The sequence below is a fragment of the Lolium rigidum genome, chromosome 2 (assembly GCF_022539505.1).
Source record: "Lolium rigidum isolate FL_2022 chromosome 2, APGP_CSIRO_Lrig_0.1, whole genome shotgun sequence".
NCBI lineage: Eukaryota > Viridiplantae > Streptophyta > Magnoliopsida > Poales > Poaceae > Lolium > Lolium rigidum.
In genome coordinates, this window is record NC_061509.1 from 183,148,309 (window position 1) to 183,166,633 (window position 18,325).

The 18,325-nt window shown below is 45.8% G+C and overlaps 2 protein-coding genes across 2 annotated transcripts; one reads left to right on the forward strand and one right to left on the reverse strand.

The window, feature by feature from the left end:
* On the forward strand, window positions 1–5,408 carry LOC124692684 (CMP-sialic acid transporter 5). Its single transcript, XM_047226105.1, has 15 exons — window positions 1–559; window positions 808–924; window positions 1,297–1,353; window positions 1,532–1,609; window positions 1,718–1,762; window positions 1,853–1,912; window positions 2,688–2,810; window positions 2,935–3,009; window positions 3,183–3,252; window positions 3,632–3,739; window positions 3,854–3,987; window positions 4,070–4,146; window positions 4,330–4,378; window positions 4,463–4,528; window positions 5,065–5,408. The coding sequence occupies exons 1-14, from the start codon at window positions 389–391 to the stop codon at window positions 4,511–4,513; spliced, it is 1,215 nt and encodes a 404-aa protein (XP_047082061.1). The 5' UTR covers window positions 1–388; the 3' UTR covers window positions 4,514–4,528; window positions 5,065–5,408.
* Window positions 5,409–14,629: 9,221 nt separating this feature from the next.
* LOC124687807 lies at window positions 14,630–17,861 on the reverse strand. Its single transcript, XM_047221546.1, has 4 exons — window positions 17,700–17,861; window positions 17,530–17,602; window positions 15,022–15,111; window positions 14,630–14,888 (listed from the first exon to the last, which is right to left on the reverse strand). The coding sequence occupies exons 1-4, from the start codon at window positions 17,859–17,861 to the stop codon at window positions 14,824–14,826; spliced, it is 390 nt and encodes a 129-aa protein (XP_047077502.1). The 3' UTR covers window positions 14,630–14,823.
* Between the last annotated feature and the right edge of the window lie 464 nt (window positions 17,862–18,325).

The following is an 18,325-nucleotide window of genomic DNA, read 5'->3' on the forward strand; positions in this document are numbered from 1 at the left end:
TCGCCCTCACACCTTTCTTCCCCACCTCTACTCCTGCCGGAACCCGTGATCCCGGCGCGAGCACCTCAGGCGCACTTCACCTCATCTTCCCGGATCCAACCTCGCCACACTCGCCGGAGTCCCGGAGCTACAACCAACCAGGCCGTGCCCGATTCTTCGACCGCGTCGGTGGCCAGGCCCAGATCTGCAAGATCGCCACCGACCACGCCCCGCCTTCTCCGAGGTACGGTGGCCAAGCCGTACCCCTCAGATCCGCTCTTCTCCGACGCACCGCTGCTGATTGGCTGAAACGGTGCGGCGGCTCTACTGATGTTCCCGGGATCCCTCGGGCTCGGACGCCGCCGGTACTGACCGGCATCTAGTTGGCGGCGTTCTCGACTCGGGCGAGATGCAGCGGAACGGGGTGATGGAATGTACGGCGTGCCGGTCCCGGCTGGTGGTGCCGAGCCCGCGGAGCGTGTCCAGGGCCTACGACAAGCACCACAACAAGATTACGTCCAAGTTCCGCGCGCTCAAATTCCTCCTCGTCGTCGGCGACTGCATGCTTGTCGGCCTCCAGGTGCGGTTCTACTTCTCTCTGTTTAACAGTTATCGAACTACTACTGTTATCAGCTGCTCAATCCATCCATTATACCGTGTGTTGGTAAAATGGTCTGAGCCATTGTCTGCTTATATCTCTGGTAACAACTAATAAGTAATACTAGCAGGTTACATTCTTATGATTAGCTTTCTGTTAGAAGTAAGTTGGAGATCTGTGTTCATGATCACGTCCGTCCGTGCACTCATTATTTTACCTCTTGGCTGCAGCCCATCCTAGTCTTCATGTCAAAAGTCGATGGGAAGTTCCAGTTCAGCCCCATCAGTGTTAACTTTCTGACGGAGGTTGCAAAAGTTATCTTTGCCCTGGTGATGCTAATAATTCAGGTTTGCTCTTGCTCCATTGTGCTTTGTTCGTGCACATGCATCGATGGTACATGCAAGCACAGTTTGTACACAATAGGTTTTTTGATAATTCTGAATATTACGTTGTGCTTGTCAGGATGTTGCCTGCTTTTGGCATGTCTTGCATAACATGTAGTTTTGCTTGCAGCAAAAGTTCTTTGCCTATTTAGTCACTGAAGCAAAATGTACCACAATATGCTGTTTGGAATTTTTGTACAGTATTCCTCAGCCTGTTTTTATATGGTGCATAATAGCTGTACAGCAACATATTTATTTTGTGATAGCTTCTCTATAGATTATGCTAAATTTCTTACTTCTTATTCACCTCTTTAATGTTGTTGTACTATGTGACAGTCTCGGAAACAGAAGGTTGGGGAAAAACCACTTCTGTCACGTTCAACCTTTATACAGGTGATTTATCTGGCCACATGATGACACAGCTTACATCCCCTTCTGTTATTTTATACTATCTTATTGCTTGTTTTTCAAAAAAAAAACTATTTTTCCAATTTTCCTATGCCCACATATAAAAAATTACTATTTTCTCACATTGTTTTGTTATCTAATAATTCAATCATTTCTTTTGTAGGCAGCCCGTAATAACGTACTCCTAGCTGTCCCTGCACTTCTATATGCCATCAACAATTACCTTAAATTTATTATGCAGGTAAGTTTCATTGGATTAGAGGCAGAGTCTTGCAGTTGCCATGACTATTGTTTGCATTGCCTTATGAGATCTACAGTTATCACCTGACATATTTTGCTGATATTGCAGTTATACTTCAATCCTTCAACTGTGAAAATGCTAAGCAACCTAAAGGTACACTTTTCTCGTCATACTCAAGTGCCATGCTTTAGCTATTAGTGTGTATGCACATATATCACACATTTGTGGTCCAAACTTCTCTAGGTACTGGTCATAGCTGTTCTTCTGAAATTTATAATGAAAAGGAGGTTCTCTGTAATTCAGGTAAGGTTGAGGTTTACATTGTGTGCAGTTATTTATGCATTTTGGTTTTGATTTGAGGATGGAGTTTGCCAAATTATTTTATGCTTTTTAGGTATCTAATCATCTACTACTATTACTTAACTTGATTACTGGGTTAGGCTTCACCTGCCTAATTTTCATGTGATCTCTTACCCAATCACATTAGGAGTGTTAATTTACATGGATTAATGTACTCTAAGCTTATTAATAATTGTTTAGAACCATTATATCATAGATTTTAAGGCATTGCCAAAGGGTACAAAACAAATACACTATGAAAACATATTTCATGATAGATCTACTGATATGGATTTGGTATTGTAGATATTGATATATTTTCCTCTTAAGTTTGACTGAAGACGAAATCTATCAGTCATATATACCCGGCTGGATGGTGTATTTAGAAGGCATTTTTCATCCCAAATGCCCTCAACAAAGTTAGCAATGGAAAACTTTTGATCTTCTTACTGTTTTCGCTTCAGCCTCCTTTTGGGACTTGTGGTCCATTCCAAATAAGTCAGCAGGATACCGACTAGGGTTACAAGCTGTGCCTTCCTAGAATCGGCATGTCCTATCAACCATTTATTGGCCAAAACCATAAATTTCGTACAAATGACTGAGAAATAAAAGTGATATTGACATTTCCATAAATTTTAGCATAATGTCTGACGAGAAAAAGTACATCAAAAGTGTCAAGAAATGTCTGAGTGTCAGCCTTATAACTTATCTCCTCCACTCTTGTTTCAAATATTGGCAGTGGGAAGCTCTTGCACTATTGCTTATTGGGATCAGCATCAATCAACTTCGGACCTCACCCGCGGGCAGTACAGCATTTGGTCTTCCTATCACTGCTATCGCATACATCTATACAGTGATTTTTGTAAGTTGCTGCCAGACCATCTGGTCCTTACTGTTTTATCTATTCCTTCACTCCTTTTTATAAGCTCTCAACAGACAGTGAGCTTAAATTACTGTATATTCAGATGAAACTGTTAATTCTGTAGGTAACTGTTCCATCACTGGCTTCTGTCTACAATGAGTATGCCATGAAAAGCCAAGATACCAGTATTTATCTTCAGGTACTTATGAATTATGATTGTGTAACAGCCGTAACTGTCATTTTTTCATTCTTCTGTTCAACTATCTAGTAGCTCCTTTTAGTTTTCCAAACCTGTATTCTAAGAGGACTCATTCTTATTTTCACATCTGTGATTGTTTCTCTAATTCGATGCTCTTTTGACATAATTCACAGAATTTATTTCTGTATGGATATGGTGCGATATTCAATTTCCTTGGCATCCTTGGGACGGCCTTATTCCAAGGTATGAACCTTTGGTGAATGCCAATATGTTTATGCTAGGTTGATACTTTAATGTTACATGGACAGGGAATTTGTATGCTATGTTAGTGCTTTCGTAGTAGTGCAATCCTGTAGGGACAGGAGTTGGGTATCACTTATTCGTCTCAGCTGATATAGCGAAGGAGCGACTTCCTGGTTGTCTCTACATGGAATCTGATATATGATTATTGATCATTAAACCTTGAGACCAGATATGAGTATGCATCTTTATTTAGTCGACATTGTTAGATTCCAGAACAAAAATGATAGCCATGTTCTATCTCATCTTGAAGTCATCTTTTTATGACATGTCACAATGCTTCACATGGTTTCTGGTGTAATCATGCCCTATCTTCTTGTAGGGCCAGAGAATTTTAATATCCTGCAAGGGCATTCAAGGGCTACAATGTTTCTCATATGTAACAATGCTGCACAAGGCATTCTTTCTTCATTCTTCTTTAAGTATGCAGGTAAATGTTCTAGCTTCCAGTCTTTCTTTCGTTTAAATGGTATTTTTGTATTCTCTATGTTCTTCTATTATTCTTGATTATTAAATTAAATGACTAATTGAAATTTCGCTGCAGACACAATTTTGAAGAAGTATTCGTCAACTGTTGCTACCATTTTTACTGGCCTAGCTTCTGCTGTTTTTCTGGGACATACCTTGACCATTAACTTTCTCCTGGGCATATCAGTAGTATTTATTTCAATGCATCAGGTACCCTTACCTATTTCTGAACTTAATTTCATTGAGCAAACCTTCTTCCTCTTACATTTGTTTAACTGCTGTTTGTTCCCAGTTTTTCTCACCACTAGCTAAAGTCAAAGACGATAAACCAGGTGAACCATTGGAGTTGGAAGTTACACAGAATCATCGGTAAGTTTTGATCCTTTGAAATCATCGTAGTATGAATTTTAATCAGTTTGTCTGCCTTTTTTGTACTGAATCCTTGATTCCCTAACCTTTGATATGTGCACCTGAACGAATTGAAGCTATTATGATGGGAAAGTGATTTCCAAGTTTTTTCTTGACTCATATGATGCTTATTATATCACACAGGTCATCTGAATCTTCATTTGTAAATATGACTGCTGGTGCTGCCGATGATGTAAGATTCTCTCTTATTTAAAGAACAATAGAAGTAACATTTAATTTTGGACTCTTAAGTTTTAAGTTGCACATGTCATTTCAGGCTAGCCATCGGGTTGGAACTGATGAGAGGCAACCACTATTGCCAATCTGAACGTATACTTTTAAGGTATGCATGGCTTATTTTAGCCAAAATTTGTATAAACATTGCTAATTTTACATTCCTTGTTTGCTCTAGCGAGTAGAAAAGAGTACATGCCATTTTTTTCTGCCCATATGTTTATGCTTCTGATATTTGAGTATCTTACAAACCAAGTTCTGAACAAAATAAACATGTCTCCATGCCTACAAACTTGTGCATATCTAGGATAAAAGATGATATTAATTCGAGGAGAATATGTGACAGATATCCCGATCATAAAGTAATAATGTTATGAAACAGGAGTCGCATGATCCAAACATAAGCTTCCATTGTTTTGGAGGTAAGTTTGAAGATTAAAATAATCCATTGGCCGCACTTGCTTTGATGCCGTCTCCATAATTAGATTTTGTTTTTAGGATAAGAAATTGTAAAAGCAACTTAAGCTTCCTTAGGTTCTTTTTGTAGCTCGCTAATCCAGTGCTAAGTTTGTGGATTTGGCGATTTGCCGGTTTTGTAAGAATTCTCACTAGCTCCTTTGAACTCCTTTTTTTATGTCTCTGCAGGTAGGATAGAAGACATTCTATTTTTTTGCGGTGTCACCAATGGCCGGTCGGACAGCAGATTTTGTGTAGTGCTGTGAGTGAAATAAACTATTGTACACTGTAAAGGCAAAGAAAGAAGTTACGAACGTGTTTTCCCTTTCCATTTCATGATTCTTTGGAGGGGCGCATGGCCAGGTGTGGCCTTGTGGGGGTTGGCAGTGGCATAACGACTTTGGATAGACAAATATAAATACCACAGCAAGTCCCCAGTACGATACACATAGAAATCCTTTCTTTTTGTTCTTCCGAACTCTACACTCAGAAGTATTAGTGAGATATTCTTTTGTATCGAAATTTTGAGCTAAGTTACTGATCATTATAGAAAATTGTTTAACTTTGTTTGGCTTGCGTTTTCAGTTACCTGTTGAGTTTTTTTTTCTTCAATAGATACCCCTGTTAGGGATGCAGTGGCTTCCCACTTATATCCTACCTCTAGTGATTTCTAGTTTAACTTTTTGCTGAAAGGATTTACCTAGAAATATTGTAATGATCTAGAACTAGGATATATTGATATCCCAGTTGCACAGGAAGAAGAGAAGACTGCACTGGTCTGTATGGGAGGTTGAGCACTGGCTGCTGGCAAAACGGGGTTTTGAGTGTTTTGTATATCGGGAGTGAATCCCGCTACTCTACCAATTTCCCTCTTGGGGAATAACCATGACTGCTAATTGTTGAGAAAAAACGAAAACAGAGATTTGTTATTACCAAGCAGAAAATGTAAGAGGAAGCTTCCCATTCTTTGGCCTCGTTGATCATGCAGTAGATTTAGTAGTGTAATGCCGTGGATGGCAGAAAGCTCATTTGTGTGCTTGTACTGAAATGCCCTATCTATGCTGGCCTGATCACACTTTTGATTTCATGTGGTATGCATGAAGGCAATTGGGATCTGATCTACCTACACCTTCAGGATCAGTAAATCACATTGGGAGCTACACTTTGTAAACTAACTATGTTTCAGCATTTTTGTTACGATTGAACTGTAACTAGATGTGTAGATGACGAGAGGGGGAAGCTGAGAAGTTACTCTAGGTGGCACAGCAATGAGATTTTGGCTAAAACCAGACATTCATCGGATTTGTTTATCGGTTTAGTGATCCATGGGAGTAGTGAAGCTTCGGCCTGGCCCTGGTTTTGTTAGCCATTAGCTCCCCGTTGATGCCTGAACATGAAGAAGGCGAGTTTGTTGAGAAGCACAAGAGAAAGCAGGACGAAGAATAGAGAGGTGCCGACATATCCATTACTCATGTTTGTTTCCTGCAAGTAACCAGTGGTCCTTTCGTCCATTCTATTATCAAAGATAGGAGCCCGCGGTGGTGGGAGGCGGCTCGGCCGGCGTGGCGGCAGCCTATCCCGGCGACCCCCTCCGCACCCTTGGTGGTCCAAAGAAGCGCGGCGGCGGGCGGAGCTCTGGCTCCTCCTAGATGTGGCGGCGTCGATGGCGGGTCCCTGCTGCTGTCCTGCGAGGGTGGGCGGGGTGGCGCCCCTCTCCCCTGCTTCTTCCTCCTCTGTGGGTGGTGGTCGGCCGATTGCTGGTGGTTGCTTCGTCGCGGCGGCTTCCTAAGGTGCCAGATCTGACCGTGGCGGGCTCGGTTCGATCTGGCCTGTCGGCTCCTGCCGGCGGTGAGGTTGGTGGTCTTGCGTGGTGTGGTGTCATCGCCACGCGGGGGTGCTTGGGCCAGTGGTTAGCAGGCCGGCGACGTTGTGGGTCCCCCTCATCTCCATTCGACAACGTGGGAGTGCGGAGGTTCGGCTGCTCCAAGCGAAAGTTGACGACGCGGCAACTGCGGATGTCGCTATCCTCTTGGGAGCCGTCTTGGAGCCCTCGACCTCCTCCGCTCCCGGGGCATAGTTTTCGGGTGAAAGGCTAGGCCGTGCTGCGCAGGCCGGACAACGGCGTCCATCCACGTCGCTTCCCTCTTGGGGGCGTCGTCTTGAAGATTTTGTTTCCCCAACGTGCTTTCCTGAGGCTGGACTTGTACGACATCGTGGCGGGTGGCCGGCGATGTGTGAGGTCCGTGTGGTGGCTTGTGTGGCAACGATGGCGGTGTTGAGCGACGGTCTGGTAGCGTCAAGACCTTGGATTCGCCGCACGTCCGAGCTTTTTCGTCTTGTGCTTCGCTTGCGGTGGAGTTGGAGTTGCTATGGTTTGTCAAGATTCTTCATTTGAGCAGCGTAAGATGACCTGCAGGGTGGCCCTCTAGCGATGATCTTCCCCGGTGCAGGTCTTGCGCTTATCCTCTTCAGAGCTCGTCATCAGAGTCAGAGTTGCCTGTTGCTTCACGAGAAGTCGCTTGTTTAGCCTTGGCCAGCTTGAGCTCCACGATGCCGCTTCGGTGAGGTCTTGGTGGTTGGTATTTCGGTGAAGTCGGAGTCGCTGAAGAGTGATGACGATGACGTTGAAGATCAGCCGCGACGAGTTCTCGTTTCGGTGGCCTGTGTATCTTGTGTGGATTGCCAGGGTGGCTCTGTGTCCCCACGGCGGTTGTGCTCCATGACGGTCGCCGGGGCACTTGTTTTGGTTTTCGGCTGGTTTCCCGCTAATAAACTGACTAATTTATGTACTTTTTACTAAAGAAAATGACAAATCTTTTGCCTCGTTTCAATAAAAAAAAGATAGCTGCTATTTCTCAGGTTCCAGTGCGTTTTAGTAAAAGCAGAATTTTCATTCAGCTAGGTTTGACATGCTTGGATGGCCACGAGCCCACGAAGTAGTCAGGACGGGAAATGTATGCAACAGATCTCTCCAGTTCGGTTGGATTCAACCAACCATATCAGGAAGCCAACACAAAACGAGGCATCCAATTTGGCGGAGCCAAATGTTCAAACCAAACCAAGCCAAACCAAGAGCTTGATAAAAATAATCTCAGCAAGAAACAAACGTGCGTTAAACGATATCTGAGTTCCATATATTCACTCCAAAAATAGCGGTGACTACTGACTAGTTCGTACTGAGAGCATCTCCAGCCACGTCCCCAAAGCGTCCCCCAAAGGGATTTGGGGTGCGCCGGACAAAAAAATCGTTCCAGTCGCGTCTCCCAAAGCCCATTTCTGTCCGGCGCGCCCCGATACGGTGTCCGGCGCCCTGAGCCCGTCCCCGTCCCACAGGGGACGCACCGGGCACGCCGGACACAACGAAAAGCGAGGCGAAGCGACGCGGGCCCGACGCGTCAGCGGCTCGGAAGCCTAAAACCCCGTCGCCTACCTTTGGTCAAGCGACGTTAATGGCGTCCCTGTTTTCCCAGGCGACGCAGGGACGCGTCTCGTCGTGCATGGCCGCGCGTCCGCGCCGGCGTTATTGCGTGCAACCACCCGCTGCCGCCGCTGTTTAAAGACGCCCTGCAGTTCTCACCGCTCACAAACCTTCTCGTCGCTGCCGCCTTCCCCCTCCCAGATCTTGTCCGGTCCGCTCCAAAAATGTCGAGCTCGTCCTCCCACAAGATCGCCGCGGTGAACGGCTTCGGCCGCGGCAGCCTCACCGTGCCGGAGGCGTGGGCGCTGTACAACGCCCGGTATCCAGTCCCGCCGGACATGCGGCTGCCAAGCAGCGGCGGCTGGAAGATGGCCGTGAACGGCATTGGCGTTCCGCCGTCGCCGAAGCCGCACACGGACCAATGGAGGGACTCCATCAAGGCCCGTTGGGCTCAACTCACCGCCGAGGAGCGGTTGGATCCGACGTGGGCGGCCAACGACAACGACGCCTGGTGGACGACGTACTTCAAGGCGAAGTACGACATTGAGATGCACAACACCGACGGGCTCGTCGGCGGCCCCAACAGCTGGAACAAGGACGGCCGCGCCCTGTTCTGGGGCGTTCCGGGGCGCACCCTCGAGAACGTCATCCGCGGCATCCGCAACGGCGCTCCAAGGTTGGAGATGCCGTCGTCACCGCCGCCGTCTCCTCAATGGCAGCCGAGGAGGAGGACGTACTCGTCCTCCTCGCACTCTTCTTCCTCAGGACCGGCGCGATCGACGCCGTCCTCGTCGTACAGGTCGGCGCCCTACACCGTCCTCGTCGTACAGGTCGGCGCCCTACACCGTCCCTAAACGGGAGGTGAAGGAGGAGCCGGCGACGCCTGTCAACACGAGGCGTGGCGGCAGCGGCAGCCGGCGGCGCCCTCCTCATCCCGAAGCCGGAGGTGAAGGAGGAGCCAGAGGAACCATCGCAGGCGGCGCTGCTGGCGGAGTACGAGCGGCAGCAGCGGCTCATCGCCAGCAGCGACGACCCCGAGGACTGCCCAGGTCTGCGGGCGGCGTTCTTGGCGTCCATGAACGACAAGGATGCCTGGAGGGGCGACCTCGCCGCGGCGATCGCCTTGTCCATCCGCGACTCCGGCAAGCCGCTGGTGGATCTCACTGACGACGGCGAGGCAGGACCAAGCGGATTGGTGAAGGACGAGCCCGTCAACGAGCGCGTCAAGCAGGAGGTCGTCACCGACGAGATGTACAACTTCCAGCAGTACTACGACGCCTCCGGCCACCGCAAGTGGTTCTAGATTAGGTTTAGTTTAAATTTAGTCAAATTTTGTTCGAATCTATGTAAGTTTGGACGAATCTTAATCGAATCTCGTTAAGTTTAAAATTTTCGAAATTTTGTTTGGGGGACGCGACTGGGGAGCGACGTCCCCCAAACACGGCACAAACGAAACACGTCCCCTAAACACTCAATCCGGCGCGGTTTGGGGACGCTTTGAGAGACGCGGCTGGAGATGTTAGTTAATCCACAAGCTCCAGTACTGCTGGGCAAGTTGGTCCTTGAAGATGCCCTACAAAAGCTCATGTTGCAGTAAAGTTTCGCTGTTGACACTCATGACATCACCTTTTCTTTTTTTCTTTTTTTGGTGGCTTGGCATTTTTTTAAGGGTAATGACGTTCATTGATTCATAACAGTAACACGAACATTGTCTTGTTTACAAAGATAAATGAATAAAAACAGGGACCGGGGACAGGCAGGAAATACTCGCTCCTGAGCGCTTAGCAAGAGCAGCAAGGTCATAGGCAACCCCATTTCCTTTTGTACTCCCTCGGTTCCTAAAAAAGCTTCACAATGTTAGATGTATATAGATATATTTTAGTTATAGATACATTCGTATTTAAAAAAAATTAGAAGCTTTTTTTTAACAAAGGGAGTACCTATTTTTGAGATAATGCACTCATGCAATTTTTTTTTAAACGAGACAAGACTTGCTATTTTCGTTAATAGAGAAGAATATGTGGCCGATTTATTAACGGAAATGGGCCAAAACCCGGTACAAACATCCATGCTGGCCGTCCATGGAGGCAAGGGCGCACACACATCCACCTTGGCAACCCATCGAAGCTGCACAAACACCACCGAAGCAAAGATCGTCGTCGAGGTTGCTCACAGGCGTCATCGTCATAACTCTACACTCCGCAACGACTCCGACTTCCCCGAAGAAGCGACCACCAAAGAAAACCTTGCCGAAGTGGCACCACGAGGCTCAGGCCAGCCAATGCCAAACAGGTGGCTCCTCGTGTAAGGGAAATCAGCTCTGACTCAGATGACGAGCTCCGAAGAGGGGATGTGCAAGACCCGCGCCTAAGTACTCCCTACGCACGATCCTCTCATAAACATGTCAGCGGCCTGACAAATTTGGTGTTTGACGATGTCCGATTCCCTAGAACCCAATCCGTCGGTGCTGGTGGGCTATGTTGTATTGTGATCCAAATTCATATACTAAAGGGAGGCTAACTTCTGACGAGCGGAGCGAGGCCCGGTATGGATCGTTGGCACCACCTATATATACATCTTGTAAGCCGCCGGCTAGGGTTTATCAGATTATAAGATAACCCACGGCGTTTGTAAACACCTCCCGATATAGTGAAGTTTTGCTGGCTGGCGCCCGTGGTTTTTTCCCCTTCTGTGTTGAAAGGGGTTTTCCACGTTAAATCTTGTGTCCCCTGCGTGTGTTCTTGTTTCGTTCTTCGTTATTTGCTTGTCGCTTTTATAACAAGTGGTATCAGAGCCCGTGTTTCAATCTAGGGTTTTGCGACATGTCTTCCTTGAAGTTCGATCTACCGCAACTGGATTATACCACGAGATTTTCTCTGTGGCAAGTGAAGATGAGGGCGATCCTTACCCAATCTTCTGATCTGGATGAAGCTCTTGATGGTTTTGGCAAGAAAGATGCCAAGACCTGGACCGACGATGAAAAGAGGAAAGACCGTAAGGCTTTTTCATTAATTCAGCTTCATCTATCCAACAATATCTTGCAGGAAGTGCTGGCTGAGAAATCGCAGCGGCGCTGTGGTTGAAACTGGAATCGATCCGCATGTCCAAAGATCTAACCAATAAGATGCACGTGAAGATGAAGTTGTTCTCGCACAAGCTGCAAGAAGGTGCGTCAATGATGAATCACCTATCGATCTTTAAAGAGATCGTTTCTGATTTGCTATCCATGGAGGTAAAATATGATGATGAGGATCTAGCTCTTATACTCGTTAGTCTCGTTGCCTAATTCTTTTGCGAATTTTCGAGACACCTTGTTATACGATCGTGATGAACTAACCCTTGCCGAAGTTTATGAGGCCCTCCAGCGAGAGGAAAAAGATGAAATCTATGGTGCGAGCAGAGGGTTCGTCATCTAAGGCAGAAGCACCTGCAGGTCCGAGGCAGGACCGAGAACAGAAACTACAACTACAACAACTCGACTCAGATGACGAGCTCCGAAAAGATGAAGTGGCACCACGAGGCTCAGGCCAGCCAATGCCAAACAGGTGGCTCCTCGTGTAAGGGAAATCAGCTCTGACTCAGATGACGAGCTCCGAAGAGGGGATGCGCAAGACCCGCGCCTAAGTACTCCCTACGCACGATCCTCTCATAAACATGTCAGCGGCCTGGCAAATTTGGTGTTTGACGATGTCCGATTCCCTAGAACCCAATCCGTCGGTGCTGGTGGGCTATGTTGTATTGTGATCCAAATTCATATACTAAAGGGAGGCTAACTTCTGACGAGCGGAGCGAGGCCCGGTACGGATCGTTGGCACCACCTATATATACATCTTGTAAGCCGCCGGCTAGGGTTTATCAGATTATAAGATAACCCACTGCGTTTGTAAACACCTCCCGATATAGTGAAGTTTTGCTGGGTCGGCGCCCGTGGTTTTTTCCCCTTCTGTGTTGGAAGGGGTTTTCCACGTTAAATCTTGTGTCCCCTGCGTGTGTTCTTGTTTCGTTCTTCGTTATTTGCTTGTCGCTTTTATAACAAGTGGTATCAGAGCCCGTATTTCATCTAGGGTTTTGCGACATGTCTTCCTTGAAGTTCGATCTACCGCAGCTGGATTACACCACGAGATTTTCTCTGTGGCAAGTGAAGATGAGGGCGATACTTACCCAATCTTCTGATCTGGATGAAGCTCTTGATGGTTTTGGCAAGAAAGATGCCAAGACCTGAACCGACGATGAAAAGAGGAAAGACCGTAAGGCTTTTTCATTAATTCAGCTTCATCTATCCAACAATATCTTGCGTGAAGTGCTGGCTGAGAAATCCGTAGCGGCGCTCGTGGTTGAAACTCGGAATCGATCTCGCATGTCCAAAGATCTAACCATGAAGATGCACGTGAAGATGAAGTTGTTCTCGCACAAGCTGCAAGAAGGTGCGTCAATGATGAATCACCTATCGATCTTTAAAGAGATCGTTTCGATTTGCTATCCATGGAGGTAAAATATGATGATGAGGATCTAGCTCTTATACTCGTTAGTCTCGTTGCCTAATTCTTTTGCGAATTTTCGAGACACCTTGTTATACAGTCGTGATGAACTAACCCTTGCCGAAGTTTATGAGGCCCTCCAGCAGAGGGAAAAGATGAAATCTATGGTGCAGGCAGAGGGTTCGTCATCTAAGACAGAAGCACTGCAGGTCCGAGGCAGGACCGAGAACAGAAACTACAACTACAACAACTCTGACTCAGATGACGAGCTCCGAAAAGATGAAGTGGCACCACGAGGCTCAGGCCAGCCAATGCCAAACATGTGGCTCCTCGTGTAAGGGAAATCAGCTCTGACTCAGATGACGAGCTCCGAAGAGGGGATGCGCAAGACCCGCGCCTAAGTACTCCCTACGCACGATCCTCTCATAAACATGTCAGCGGCCTGACAAATTTGGTGTTTGACGATGTCCGATTCCCTAGAACCCAATCCGTCGGTGCTGGTGGGCTATGTTGTATTGTGATCCAAATTCATATACTAAAGGGAGGCTAACTTCTGACGAGCGGAGCGAGGCCCGGTACGGATCGTTGGCACCACCTATATATACATCTTGTAAGCCGCCGGCTAGGGTTTATCAGATTATAAGATAACCCAAGGCATTTGTAAACACCTCCCGATATAGTGAAGTTTTGATGGCTGGCGCCCGTGGTTTTTTCCCCTTCTGTGTTGGAAGGGGTTTTCCACGTTAAATCTTATGTCCCCTGCGTGTGTTCTTATTTCGTTCTTCATTATTTGCTTGTCGATTTTATAACAGGCTACACCTAGTCCTAGTAAGAGGAGGAGGAGCAGGCCTACCGTGCGCGCCGTGGCGAGTACGACCAAGGATGTATCAGCTGCTGCCGCCGGTTCCCGTACCGTGCACAACCACAACTGTAGTTTGCGCAACGGTTGCCGCAGAGGTTCCAGCCATACGCGCCGAGCGACGATGACAGCGTGACCGCGCTGGCAACCCACTACGGCAGACGCCATATGGGGTGCCAGTGGAGATGCTCTTAGCTTGGTTGATGATGCTTCACAGATTTCAGCGTGGAATACTGTGGACGGGAAAAAGCTCATTTGGTAGATCTACAGCACTTACAGAAATGGCATCTACGCTGGCCCAAACTGCACTGCAGCTTGATCACACTTCCATTTCTTTGGAAACCATGCATGGTAATAGCATTCTGTAAAATCAACGAGCTCTACTTTGTATACTAATTTTGTTTCAGCATTTGAACTGTAGCTTTATGTCTGATGGTGAGAGGGAGAAGCCAAGCGGTTGCTCTAGGTGGCAAAGTTATGGGATTTTGGAGCAAACCAGATACATTCATCGATTTCAACTACTGGCTTAGTAATAGACTGTCAGAAAGCTTTGGCTTTGTCCTGGTTGTGGCAGCATTTAGCCCATCAGGGTGGATCAGAGAAGAGTTTGCTGAGAAGTAAAAAAGAAGAAAGAAAGGCAGGATGAACAATACGAAAGTGTCAACATATCCACTACTTATCACTCATATTGCAGGAGACACTTGTAAGTTACCAAAATAGTAAGAAAAGAATCAGTCAGAACTTTTGTCTTGTAGAGTATGTGTAAACCCTCTATGAATTTTAAACCTTATTGGCGTTTTGAGTATAACAGGATTTTCATTCGGTTAAGTTTGATATTTTCTGATGGCCACGAAGTAGTCAGGACAAAATATAGAGCACGCACCAGAATCTCTACAGTCCAGTTGGATTCAACCAGCAATAGCATATGAAGGCAACTCAAAATGAGGCAGCCAATTTTGCTGAGACCACTTCAAACCAAACCAAACCAAGAGCTTTTGTAAAATAATCTCAGGAAGAACTACTGAAAAACGATGTCTGCATTCCATACATTCACTCCAGAGGTAGCAGTGACTATTCCTGCTGAATGTTAAGGCGGCAGAGCAGCAAGTTAGTCCACAAGCTCCAGTAGCTAGTTAGTCCTTGCTGATGCCCTACAAAGGCTCATACTGCAAATACTGTTTCACTCTTGACATTCATTCTACCATGGCATCAGCCTTCTCCTTCGTTGGAGGATTGGCATTTTTAGCTTTCTTTCTACCTGCGGAATGAATCAATATAGCTTGAGTGAATCTTTCAACCGGGTAAACATGGAAAAGCCATTGAAGATAGAAAATGGGAGCAACATGTTTGTGTTTGATGTATCAAGTTACTTGAACATCATAGTAACTAACCTTTGCCTTTTAGTCTTTTGATCTGTATCCTTGAGTTTTTCTTCACATTAAACTTAATCTGAGGCTTGTCTTTTCCAGTTTCTGAAGATGCTGTATGTAGAAGTACAACGATAAGCAATAGGAGGATGACCACATATATTTGTCTCAATTTGGATGTATTTATACACTAAATAAATCGCGTCTAGGTACATCCAAACTTTAAAAAATCAGTGACATCTTTTTGGGGATGAAGGGAGTATATATATACATAAGTTATGGCATCAGAAAGAAGAATGAAGTGACAAAACAAATATAGGCAGAAATGACAACAAACAACCCAGAGACATTGTTACAAAATAAAACAATGGAAGACAACATAATTCCCTCCATAAGCAGCAGATAGATTAAGGTCCATCAGCAATCAAGCTTGCTTATCAAAGTGTCCAGGTACAAAACAACATCATTATTTTGCAAAAATAAGGACATAATATTAGACCTTCCAAAATAAAAAGGGGGGACATGAGTAGCCCAACTAAACTAGTCGGAATCTACATGACATGTTGTGCAGCCCTACCATAACAAAAATCTATGAAGAGTAAATACAGGCTTTTCTTCACAAATGATGAATACAATCTTCAGCGAAGAAAATGAACATGCTAAAAGTACGTACACGAGTACATACATCTGAACAAACATGCATAAATTCATCACAGCCATCTGGGCACTAGCACAAATTAGACTATGAATATAGATCGGTACTTTTCCATCACTAACTCTTATTTTTTGGGAGCATTTCATCACCAGTTAAGGCATCTTCCTTGCTTTGCTTACAGAATAAAAATAGCCATGCATAACTATCAAGATAATTCATGAAATCAAGAAACAATTAGTGAAGCCCCCACTCCTATGGAATAAATACAATCTTGGCATTACCAGGATAATCACGTGAGGCGTGATGATACAGAGCACTAATCTTTTAGCAACAGAAGGTTAACAATTGGTATGTAAAAACAATAAATAGCAAATGGAACTTGCGCTATACACCAGTTGGTATAGATTGGCCTCACTACACATTAGCTGTCCAGAATGTTTTAGACCCTTAAATGCTATTCTTATAGCTAACAGTGAAAATAGGCATGCATAACTACCAAGCATAATCCATGGAATCAAGAAACAATTAGTGAAGCGCTCACTCCTATGGAACAAATACAATCTTTGCAGAGCACTAATTTTTTAGCAATAGAAGATTAACAATTGGTACGTACGGAGTAACAATGAAAAATAGAAAATGAAATTTGTGCTACACCAGTTGGTATAGATTGGCCTCACTACACTTAAGCTGTCCAGAATGTTTTAGACCCTTAAATGCTATTCTGATATTTTGTCTGCATAGAATCTTAGTTTTTTTTTGCTTCGCTTGACTTGAAATTGGATTAATCGATACAAATTGCTTGGGGACATATTTCATGCTGAAATATATAATGCATTGTTCCTAGCTCGATTGTACCATGAACAGGCTCAATTGTACCATGAACTGCCCAATTGAAGTTAACAGAAACGCACAACTCTTAGCTCACCTACAAATTCTAGATAACTCAAGTTAAATAACCCACGACCATGGGCCAATCCTCACGAATGACTAGTACACTGAACTCTCGTGCAAACTACCTAAGAACTTAACTACAGACAAATAAACATCTGCTTAATTTCCCCTACCAGGCTCGAACAATCAGAGAGGCAAATGGCAATACGTAATTACATATATACATCTGAACAGACATACATAGGCACTAGGATAAATCTAAACATAGATGGGTACTTTTCCATCACTGATTCTTATTTGTTGGGAGCATTCCGTCACTAGTTCAGCTATCTTCCCTTGCTTTTCTTATAGCTAACAGTGAAAATAGGCATGCATAACTACCAAGCATAATCCATGGAATCAAGAAACAATTAGTGAAGCGCTCACTCCTATGGAACAAATACAATCTTTGCAGAGCACTAATTTTTTAGCAATAGAAGATTAACAATTGGTACGTACGGAGTAACAATGAAAAATAGAAAATGAAATTTGTGCTACACCAGTTGGTATAGATTGGCCTCACTACACTTAAGCTGTCCAGAATGTTTTAGACCCTTAAATGCTATTCTGATATTTTGTCTGCATAGAATCTTAGTTTTTTTTTTTTTGCTTCGCTTGACTTGAAATTGGATTAATCGATACAAATTGCTTGGGGACATATTTCATGCTGAAATATAGAATGCATTGTTCCTAGCTCGATTGTACCATGAACGGGCTCAATTGTACCATGAACGGTCCAATTGAAGTTAACAGCAACGCACAACTCCTAGCTCACCTAAAATATCCAGATAACTCAAGTTAAATAACCCACGACCATGGGCCAATCCTCACGAATGATTAGTACACAACTCTCGTGCAAACTACCTAAGAACCTAACTATAGTCACTACAAAACTGAATAATTTCCTTCATCCGGTTCGAAACAATCAAGCAAACCAGAAGCCGTACCTTCAGCGGACACCATGTCGACGTCCCCCATGTTGTTCTCCAGCGCCTTCACCAACGCAGCCTCCTTCTGGTCCTGCGCCGCCGCAGCCATGCCCCCACCAAACAAGCATCAGAGAGCCATCAGTACAACAATCACTAGGAAGGGGAGGCGGCAGGAAATCAAATCCTACCCGTTTGTCGCGGCGCTGGAGCTTGCGCTTGCGCTTGCCCGAGATGACGTGGTGGTCGGTGCGCTGCTTGAGCTTGCCGGAGTTGGGGTCCCCATGGGCGCGGCGCTTGCGGTCCTGGCTGTGCTCGCGCTTGTTCTTCGTCACCACGTTGTACTTGGCCATGGCGGCTGGTGAGTCTCGGCCGCCGCGGAAGAGGGAGGGGGGAAAGAGGAAGCCGACCGAACCCTTCCGCTCCGGCCTTTAACCCTTCTATACCGCCTGGAGATTCGTGCAGGTACGGATGGCCACTCGCCGCGAACGATTTTCTCCACCGCTTCGGGCCTGAATGGTTGTTTCCATCTATAGAAGGAAAATGATTCTATTCCCCCGGGGGACGCGCGCGTCGCAACCTCCTGATGGAGCGTCGTCCGATGGACTTCCATCGTCGGGCTGATATTGCGCCACGTCACCCACGCGCGGACAGGGCATTACTCCTATCCCGCATTTGCTGCATCCCACCCACCACCTGGTCGAGACGGCGTGGGGGCTCGTGGGTTTCGTGGTGGAGAGGTTGGCGACGGCGGAGCGAATCCGCGCGCCGCCGACGGTTCCTGCCACCGGAGAAGACGACGCGCTCCTCCGCTTCC